Source organism: Zeus faber (genome assembly GCF_960531495.2).
Source record: "Zeus faber genome assembly, chromosome: 1".
Lineage (NCBI taxonomy): Eukaryota > Metazoa > Chordata > Actinopteri > Zeiformes > Zeidae > Zeus > Zeus faber.
The window spans coordinates 38,346,620-38,357,514 of NC_137193.1; the positions used below are offsets into that span (position 1 = coordinate 38,346,620).

A 10,895-nucleotide genomic window follows, 5' to 3' on the forward strand; every position below is an offset into this window, starting at 1 on the left:
GCGTCATTCAATTACACAGAGAATGCAAAACTTCGCTGAGTGTCCTACTTGATATCAACAACGCAAATGCAGAGTTCCCTGTAAGACAGGCAAACAGGGGGAAGGAAGAGGTAGGAACGCTGCTGTTCTGGTGATAAAAACAACAGTTACTGTTTGGTGCCATCCATGAAGGGCGGAGAGCAGGAAGAGCTTTCGTTTTGAATGTTGTAAAAGGAGCAATAAAATAAAATAAAATAACAAATAACCTACTGTCGTTCCTTTCTCTGTGTCCATATTATCCCTCCCTATCTATACTGCATGTGATAAAGCTTTTTACAGTGGGAAGTCTGGAGAGTGAGAGAGAGAGAGAGAGAGAGAGAGAGAGAGAGAGAGAGAGAGAGAGAATCCTTTTTATCTGCAAGGTTGTGACGATGGATGACTGTTTTTGAACGATCGCTGTGGCAACACAGAAATGCAACTTTACACCAAACAGGATCAGCGCTAACAACACTAATCCAGGTTTATCTAAACGGGCAGTTTGGGTTTTGTTTACGTGTGAGGAGAGCGGAGGGTCGTAATCAGCTGCGAAGGAGGCGGCGGGGGTGGAAGGGACGGAGAAAGAGAGAAAGTGGAGGAGGTTTTACCGCTCTGCTGAACCGGAGACGATGCTCATGTTTAGTTTTTGATTCTCGGTGAGTTTCATTGTGACGGATGAAGTGAAACAGAAAAAAAACAACATAATGGGGAGTTGAGATGATTACACATTGGTTGGCTATGTCGATTTACAAGAGTACTACAACATTTTTGAATCCTGAAAGTAAATTAGGAGAAGCATGTCAATTATTTAACAATTTTAAAACAAGAGTTAATGCTGCTTGTTATCGCAATGTGTGTGATTTAAACCATATATACACACATGCACATATCAATCAACCCGATGCCTATAGCGTGCCCTTGAGAAACCACGTGGCACACACACACACACACACACACACACACACACACACACACACACACACACACACACACACACACACACACACACACACACACACACACACACACACACACACACGGATACAAATGTGGCCGCAGACAGTTCACACATGCTACCCACACACACATGTGCGCATGGACACTTCATACACACACACAGTCTCTAACTCTTAAGCCATAGAGCCCATATAATGATAGCTTTGGGCTCTCCATCTCCCTCTTAAAGCCCATGGGACACAGACACACACACACACACACACACACACACACACACACACACACACACACACACACACACACACACACACACACACACACACACACACACACACACACACACACACACACACACACTGACACCCACACACACCTCTAATCACAACCTTACCCAGACAGAAACCCCAGGGGAGGGTTGTCATTTAACCAAAGCGCCCACAGCTTCATGAACCAGCACTATGTCACACTGACACACTGTCACACACACTGTCACACACACACTGTCACACACACACACACACACACACACACACACACACACACACACACACACACACACACACACACACACACACACACACACACACACACACACATATAGCAGCACATGCATTCCTGGAAGGCCGCTCGCCCCATGGCCAGGGCTCGCTGCAGCGATCTTTATCTTCTTACATAAGAGAGCGCTCGCCTTCTAAAGAGCAAACAATGCCGTGTGCTGCAACCACAACACACACACACACACACACACACACACACACACAGGTTACTACAGACTCCCCCATACACACACCCCAGGACCATGCTAACAGGACGTGCATGGTGATGTAATCTCATCATAAATACCACACGCATGGCACATCAACCCCGCAGAACCCTTGGTTTGGCTGAACGTTACGTATCGCTCTCTTTCTCTGTGCCTAGTTAATGTAGATGATGTCTGAATTAAAACGGTGCTATGTGAGGACTGTAAGGGTTACTTATATTACTATTACTATTATTACTATTACTATTATTATACTTATATATACCAAAACTAAAAATAGGTGATTGACACCTTTGCCATTGCCAGAAAAATGGAGTTTTCTTCTGCTCTGTCACGTTCGACCTCACAAACGCGACGGAAAAGGGGCGTGTCATGGTGCCAGTGTGATTGGGAACAAAAAAGTAGAGGAGACAGCAACTTAATCAAACAACAACATAAAACTGCAAAACTTGGAAAAAAAAGTATTTTGAGGCGTTCAAAAGAATTGGATCGTTCATGAACGACCCAACACAGTAGAAGCAGCATGGAGTATCCATGCTGCCGGGGCGCACACCGGTCCTTCGGCAGCGGTGAGCAGGGTGAGCAGCTTGGGGCGGTGCTGGAGTGACTCGGAGCCCGGCGGGGAGCGTGATGGTTCTCCGCTGCGCTCCCCACGTTGCAATCCCCACACTCACAACATTTCATGGTCCCCAGTGCGAAAAAAGAGTCAGTAACTTCCGATTTTGATTTTGGATTCTAAATGGGATATGAAAAATGACGGAATGATACACGAATATTCCTGTGTATTTATGCGCCAGCATCCGGACTTTCAACATGCGTCACATCGTGCTGGTAAAGGGGCCAAAATTAGCGGGTCTACCCCGGTGTACCTTGTCCACTTGTTCACTCAGTCTGAAAATTGTGTGTGTGTGTGTGTGGGGGGGCTCTGAGTCAAAAAAATACGTACAGGATTTCATTTCCAACCACACCTTCCTCAGACTAACACTACCTTTCCGCTTCCCACCCACCCTTTCCTGAGCTCAGTTACACACACACGCACGCACGCACGCACACACACACACACACACACACACACACACACACACACACACACACACACACACACACATACATACATACACCTTGTCCACTTGTTCACTCAGTCTGAAAATTGCACCAGATGTCACATCAAGTTGCAGTGCTGCTAGATGAAGAATTTGAGAAATTCTGGAAAATTTGTGCTGAGCGGCTGAGGGTTGAACTGCAGCCTGGGGAGGAAGGGGTTAAACCGGGACTGGAGAGGAAGGGGTTAAACTGGGACTGGAGAGAAGGGGTTAAACTGGGACTGGAGAGAAGGGGTTAAACTGGGACTGGAGAGAAGGGGTTAAACTGGGACTGGAGAGGAAGGGGTTCAACTGGGACTGGCCACCGCTGTATCAGTTAATAGAGGATGGAGAGTGGACCAGAGCTGTAAAGGTTTACGCTCCTTCACTCTTCAGTCTTCACTCCTTCACTCATTCACTCCGTCACTCCTTCACACTGTCACTCCTTCCCTCTTCACTCTGTCACTCCTTCACTCTTCACTCCTTCACTCCGTCACTCCTTCACACTGTCACTCCTTCCCTCTTCACTCTGTCACTCCTTCACTCTTCACTCCTTCACACTGTCACTCCTCCCCTCTTCACTCTGTCACTCCTTCACTCTGTCACTCCTTCACTCCTTCACTCTGTCACTCCTTCACTCTTCACCCTGTGACTCCTTCACTCTTCACCCTGTCACTCCTTCACTCTTCACTCTGTCACTCCTTCACTCTTCAGTCTGTCACTCCTTCACTCTTCACCCTGTCACTCCTTCACTCTTCACTCTGTCACTCCTTCACTCTTCAGTCTTTCACTCCTTCACTCTTCACCCTGTCACTCCTTCACTCTTCACTCTGTCACTCCTTCACTCTTCACTCTGTCACTCCTTCACTCTTCAGTCTGTCACTCCTTCACTCTTCAGTCTGTCACTCCTTCACTCTTCAGTCTGTCACTCCTTCACTCTTCACTCTGTCACTCCTTCACTCTTCACTCTGTCACTCCTTCGCTCTGTCACTCTTCAGTCTTCACTCCTTCACTCTGTCACGAGACGTGAGAGGGTCTGCGCCAGATTTGAGTTATTTGTGTTCTCTCTCTTGTTTCTAGTTTGCAGTGAAGAACAATGTGACTAAAGCTTTGCTGCTCATTTCAAACAGGTCATCAACAACTTACAGTCCCTCACTTTTGGTGATTGTTAACAACTAACAATGATTGATTTTCCAAGGTTTTATGTGGATATTGCATTATAATTGCAGGAATTGGCTAAATAATTGAGAAAAATAAGAACGAGTCCTATGTCATCTCCAACATCTCCAGCTTTAAATGCAATATATAGACGTGTTTATAGATGGATGGATAGATAGATAGATAGATAGATAGATAGATAGATAGATAGATAGATAGATAGATAGATAGATAGATAGATAGATAGATAGATAGATAGATAGATAGATAGATAGATAGATAGATAGATAGATAGATAGACAGATAGATAGATAGATAGATAGATAGATAGATAGATAGATAGATAGATAGATAGATAGACAGATAGATAGATAGATAGATAGATAGATAGATAGATAGATAGATAGATAGATAGATAGATAGATAGATAGATAGATAGATAGATAGATAGATAGATAGATAGATAGATAGATAGACAGATAGATAGATAGATAGATAGATAGATAGATGTCTCCGGGGGACAAAGCAAACCTAAGTCCTTCCCATTGTGTAAAACATAATCAGGGTGTAGGTGAGGCTACTTTTAGCTGCTTCCTGAGTGAGGGAGAGCCGGCGTCGCTCCACTGAGCCTCCCCACAACACCGTGCACGCCCCTGTGCTGGCACCGTGCACGTGAGAAAGGGAGACACAGAGGAGCGATTTAGCCCAGCCTGTGGTGTGCTTCGTGTATCTGTGGTATGTGTATGTGTGTGTGTGTGTGTTCGTGTGTGTGTGTGTGTGTGTGTGTGTGTGTGTGTGTGTGTGTGTGTGTGTGTGTGTGTGTGTGTGAATCGTGTCAGTTACAGTGCAATCAGGCTGGACTGAAATTGGCAACACTGCCAAATGCGTACACTGTAACTACACCAGCGCTTGTGTGTAATTTTATGTGTGAAGCAATACAAAGACAGAGTCTTCATAAGTGTGTGTGCGTGTGTGTGCATGTGTGTTCATGTGTGTGTGTGTGTGTGTGTGTGTGTGTGTGTGTGATCAGAGAGCAATGTCTTTTGGTTGAGGAGATCCTCAGATGGTCTTCATTATACAAAGCATTGAGCTGAATATGTGGAGGTGTGTGTGTTTGTGTGTGTGTGTGTGTGTGTGTGTGTGTGTGTGTGTGTGTGTGTGTGTGTGTGTGTGTGTGTGTGTGTGTGTGTGTGTGTGTGTGTGTGGTGTGTGTGTGTGTATGTGTGTGTGTGTGTGTGTGTGTGCATGTGAGGTGTCACTAACCGGCATCACTAACCGGCATCGTGTGTCTTATTCTGCTACCATCTGGAACATGAAGAGTAATTCTTATTAATGGCAAACGTATTCATCGCTTGACATAATGTGTACACTGTATGTGCCCTCCCCATGCCCCCCTCCCTTTCTCTCCATCTCTCTCTCTCTCTCTCTCTCTCTCTCCCTCTCATCCTTCTCTCTCTCCCTCAGAACAAAGCTCATTCAAGTTCAGTTACTAGTATCAGCAAAGACATCGGATTTGATTACAGTCACGATTCTTGGGTGGCAATTTGGTAAATATTGCAATTGCATTCACAAACTTTTGAATTTAACATTACTTGGTGTTTTTTTTTCAACCTCTGTTTTTCCAACTTTTTCAACAACACACTATTGGAAAAAACGTAATCATTCTCTCAAATAGAACACACGCGTCATGATTCATGCTTCTACAGATAATGCACATCATAAGTCAAGTCAGTGAGTTCTTACAAGTTTCACTTCAGGCTAAAAAATGTAGCCAAGGTATCAACAACTTGACTGACTCACATGTAAACAAATACAATTTAAATATTCTTTCAGGAGTCAGTGAAACCGAACGCAACCAAATTGTGTAATTTAACTGAATCCATTCTACTTCAACCCCTCTACAGGATTATGCATTCACACAAGTCCTCCATGACACACATGCATTCCTTTTTGTACATTCAGCGACCCCAACCCTCCAGACACCCCCAAACACACACACACACACACACACACACACACACACACACACACACACACACACACACACACACACACACACACACGCACACACACACATCCCAAACAACCCCCCCTCCAGCACCCCACAAATCCACTGAAGAAGTGGGCCAACCAATAGCCAGCCCTTTAGTGTTTAGCATTACAAAGGAGGATGTGTGACTGTTTGAGAGAGAGAGAGAGAGTGTGTGTGTGTGTGTGTCTGCGTGTATGTGTGTGTGTGTGTGTGCGTGCGTGCGTGTGTTCTCTTTGAATGCTAAAGACCTGAAGCTTTACCAGTGAAGGAAGTTGGTTTGAGCAGGAAATTCGCTCCACATGGATTCAAGCACTCATCTGCCTTTATAAGCGAGCAGATGAAACAGAGTATCTGCGACGGGGGCTCGTTAATGAGCAAACAACACAAGCCACTGGAATAGAAAATAAATGTGTGTGTGTGTGTGTGTGTGTGTGTGTGTGTGTGTGTGTGTGTGTGTGTGTGTGTGTGTGTGTGTGTGTGTGTGTGTGTGTGTGTGTGAGCGTGTGCGTGTGTGTGCATGTGCAGGTTGAAGTCTGTAGAAACGGCGACCCTACTCGTTGGTGACGCGATCGCACGCTAATTCAGACCACCATCCCCTCAGATTCCCGGCGAGGCCGTCGGGAGGGCACCCACCTGCTCCCATAATGCACTACCTCGCGTCCAACTTCCCCGTGTCCTCATCTCTCCCCCTCTCTCTCGCCCCCCCCCCCCCCACCCCCTCTCTATCTCTCTCTCCCTTGCTCTCTCTTTGGACAGACATTTCCCTGCCACAACACATGCTTAAGCAATTATCCCATGCATTCCCCTGGACAGAGCGGGAGAGAGAGAGAGAGAGAGAGAGAGCGAGCGAGAGAGAGAGGGAGGGGAAAGACAGTGAGAGAGAGGGAGAGAGAGAGTGCAATCTAATGCGGAGTGATGGAGGGCAGCTGGCCAGGGATTTGCGGAGAGGTTCTGGGAGAGAATGTGTAGAAGTTGGGCTTGACTCCCTTAATCCTCCCCCTCGGAGTGAGAGAAAGGGCGACAGCATGGAAGAAAGAAGAGAGAGGGAAGCGGAGAGGGGTTGGTGGAGGTAGAGACCGAGCCACGGGGACGGCAGCCAAAAGCAAAGCGGTTTTTAAACCCACAAACACAGGAACAATATACCGAACCAGGACGGGACTCTCACAGAATAACAAACTCTCTGTGAACGGCCGAACATAAAGTGCTGTTTCTCTACCAATCAATCAATCAATACCTTGGATTCAAATTCAATTTGGCTCCAGGCGTTTCCCGGCCTGGTGTCTGGGAAGCTCTGTCTGGAAAGGCATCTCAGGGGTTGCAGGGCAGAGGAGCTGGGGTTATAGGGGTGGGTGGAGGGCTATTTAAAGGGCAGTAAAATGGGGCAGGTTACAGCACTTCAAAACAGCTCTGCCCCGGGCGAGCGCCCCGATCAATAGGGTGAATGGCTCATGATCAAGGAAATATGACGGCCGATAGATCTCTGCTTTTACCTCACAGCTTTTAGAAATGGTCACATTTTAGGCAGCTGCGACGATAAGTTGACAACAGGTTATTTTTGGTTTACACCAAAGGACTTTTGCTGGGATTTTCAAGTGACAGACACATTTTACAGATCTTAAGAGAATCGTGAGGAAACCCCTGCTCTTCAGGGTTGTTACGGTCAGGGGCTTGAGATGATCAGAGAGGAAAGATCACCTGTCCTGCTCAATCCCAAGATGTGCGATCCCCGAGAATCTCGCAGTGTGTGCACCACCAAGTCCTCTTGTGTGTCCTTGCTATGACTGGCATTAAGCTCAGGTAAAGGCTGACAAGCATAACTGCCTAAAACTTTTTCAGATGGTGTTTCCCATTGATGTTGTCCAACATGGTCATTGCTTTGTAAGTTTCCCAGTAAGAGCATCCTCAGCCAGGGTCCAAATTGTCAACATGAGCGCACTATAAAAAAATAATGTTTCATGGTGGAATCATTGTGTTAATAAAGGTTTTAGTCCCAGGCCCACCATTGTAGGAGCGGGAACTGAATGACGATGTGAGCCGGGGCTCCCAGCATTCAGCTGAGGAAGCTGATAAGGAGATGCTGCAGCTTATGTTGCCATGCTGTGACAGATAACACACTGGACTCTAAACCAGATAAGCCTTATTATTGTGGCCCATTAGAAAGCGCGCGTTTAAAATGTGATATCTGCAGTGTGGCACCCAAGCTCTTTAGTGTCAGTGTTAAAGAAATAATCTACACACAATACCAATGAAATACAATGCAATAAAATTATTTTAACTTGGATCGACTTAAAAAAAAAACCCTAATACTTCAATCTTTAAGAACTATATGTTTTGCATTTTTTGTTTCAATTAAAATTAACAAATGAAGGTATCAATTTTAAATTGAGAAAACTTAAGAGAAATGTACGTTTAACAAATTGAAGCATTTTTTTTAAGACGATCCAACGCCTCCAATCCAATGACTTTTTGGACTTTTGCAGGTCAGTTGTTCTCCGGTGGGTTTTCAATTCAGTTTTCATGGTGAAACACCAGTGGACTCACCCAGGAGCAGACACAGCACGTCCAGTGCCACCAGGAGCTTCCTCTTGCTGCTGTCCACCCCGTTGTTGTTGTTCAGCGTTGAGCTCACACCGTTTCTGGTCTCCTGAGCCATGGCTTTCTCATACACACACTTTTGCATTTGACAAACTCCGGTCCTTAAGAGTAGAATCCCACACCAATGCGATTTGGTAAAACAAAAATAATAACGAAATGAAGCTATGACTTTCTAAGGTTGTACTCAGGTTGACCCCAGTCATGCGCTTCTGTGGGAAAGTGAACCCCCGAACCCAGGGATCTCGTAGCTAATGAGTATTTCACTTTAAATTATAACAACAAGAAAAAAGAAAACAAAGAAGTAGAGTCTGACGGTTGAAATGTCTTCAGGATAAAGTCTTCATCACCAGTGTGAGGTTTTTCATTCACTCTGACGCGCGCCTGCCCCGCTCCTGATCCAGCCCTGGATTCGAGTGGAGCTCCGCGCACTGAGCCGCTGTGGTTATACCGATCCTTCCTCTCCTCCTCCCCCTTCTCTCCCTCCCTCCCTCCCTCTCTCTCTCTCTCTCTCCCTCTCTCTCTCTCTCTCCGCCCAAGGCACGGCCCTCCTCTCCTCCCTTCCCCTCCGCTAGCAGAGGCTGATCCCCTCCATCCCTCCCTGGAAAACTTTCCCTCAGACTGCGCGCTAGACATCCCGGGGAGCGCGGATCTACGGCGCCCCCGGTGGTTACGCACGGCATGACGGGAGCGCACCGACTCGCCGCTGTTCGATCACATCTTATATACAGTATATATAACATATATATATATATATATATATATATATCGTTTTGGTCGTATTTATTATTTTATCGACTTAATTACATTGATTATTTATTTTTGTCGTGTTTTGTTTATTTTTATTGTCATTTGTTTATATTGTTTTATAATTGTTTTTTTTTGTTAATGTATTTCGTTATTTATTTATTCGGATTATTTATGTTTTTCTTTTAAATCGTCCCGAATCGTCTCCCGTGCCCTTAAGGCGACACGGTTACTCTTCCATTGACGCATGGAAGAGAGGAGAAGAGAGGAGGGGGAGAGGAGGGGAGAGGAGGGGAGAGGAGAAGAGAGGAGGGGGAGTGGAGGGGGAGTGGAGAAGAGAGGAGGGGGAGAGGAGGGGGAGAGGAGAAGAGAGGAGAAGAGAGGAGAAGAGAGGAGGGGGAGAGGAGGGGGAGTGGAGAAGAGAGGAGAAGAGAGGAGAAGAGAGGAGGGAAGAGAGGAGAAGAGAGGAGAAGAGAGGAGAAGAGAGGAGGGAAGAGAGGAGAAGAGAGGAGAAGAGAGGAGAAGAGAGGAGGGGAGAGGAGGGAAGAGAGGAGGGGGAGAGGAGAAGAGAGGAGAAGAGAGGAGAAGAGAGGAGGGAAGAGAGGAGAAGAGAGGAGAAGAGAGGAGAAGAGAGGAGGGAAGAGAGGAGAAGAGAGGAGAAGAGAGGAGAAGAGAGGAGGGGAGAGGAGGGAAGAGAGGAGGGGGAGAGGAGAAGAGAGGAGAAGAGAGGAGAAGAGAGAAGAGAGGAGGGGGAGAGGAGGGGGAGTGGAGAGGGAGTGGAGAGGGATGAGGAAAGGGGAGAAAGGGGAGAACACGAGTAGAGGGGAGAGGAGAGGGCACGGAGAGAGGGAGGAGGGGAGAGGACACGGGGAGAGGAGGGGAGAGGCAGGGAAAACAGAATAGTGGAGGATGGATGTAGAATTCAAATTCCTTCATTTGATTTCCATCTTCAAACACTGTGAGGGTTGCGTTTCGTAATCGTGTGTGTGTGTGTGTGTGTGTGTGTGTGTGTGTGTGTGTCTTTGGCCCTCTCTGGGTAGTACTAAAAGCAGGTCAACCTCACCAACCACCCTTGAAAGACATTATTTAACTAGTTTAATCGGATCCCCATCAGCCCATTAACCCCGATTGAGGACTCCTCCGCCAAAATAAAAAAAAGAAAAAAGATTAAATAATAAGATAATTAAGAAATCAAACAATTAATTAATTAATTAACAAGCACATTTCCATAACAATGCATTGATTCAGTAATTAATTCAAGTTCGTTATATATAAATCATCTCCTTATGCCTGTTGTGTGGAGTACAAAATGATCCGACACAAATAGCATTTATTTAAAATCCTCGTGATAAAAAGTGTAAGTATCAAAAGAAAAACAACATAACACTTTATTGTTGAGGGTGATTTTTACATATTTTGTGAAAATATATACATAAATACAAATAAATACAAAATATGTATCACAAACAAAAATGACATGACTGCCAGCCCCTGGTTTTGGGTCAGTGCTTAGTGCTTAGTGCTTAGTGCTTAGTGCTTAGTGCTTAGT

At 45.8% G+C, this 10,895-nt stretch overlaps 1 protein-coding gene across 2 annotated transcripts in view; it reads right to left on the reverse strand.

The window, feature by feature from the left end:
- The window catches only part of plpp3 (phospholipid phosphatase 3), a 45,999-nt gene extending 36,997 nt beyond the window's left edge, over positions 1-9,002 (reverse strand). For both annotated transcript variants that reach the window (XM_080012486.1, XM_080012487.1), the window contains exon 1: positions 8,549-9,002. In XM_080012486.1, the coding sequence (XP_079868612.1) occupies positions 8,549-8,687 (139 nt within the window). In that variant the 5' untranslated portion in view covers positions 8,688-9,002. The remainder of the gene's footprint in view (positions 1-8,548) is intronic.
- Positions 9,003-10,895: the final 1,893 nt, after the last annotated feature.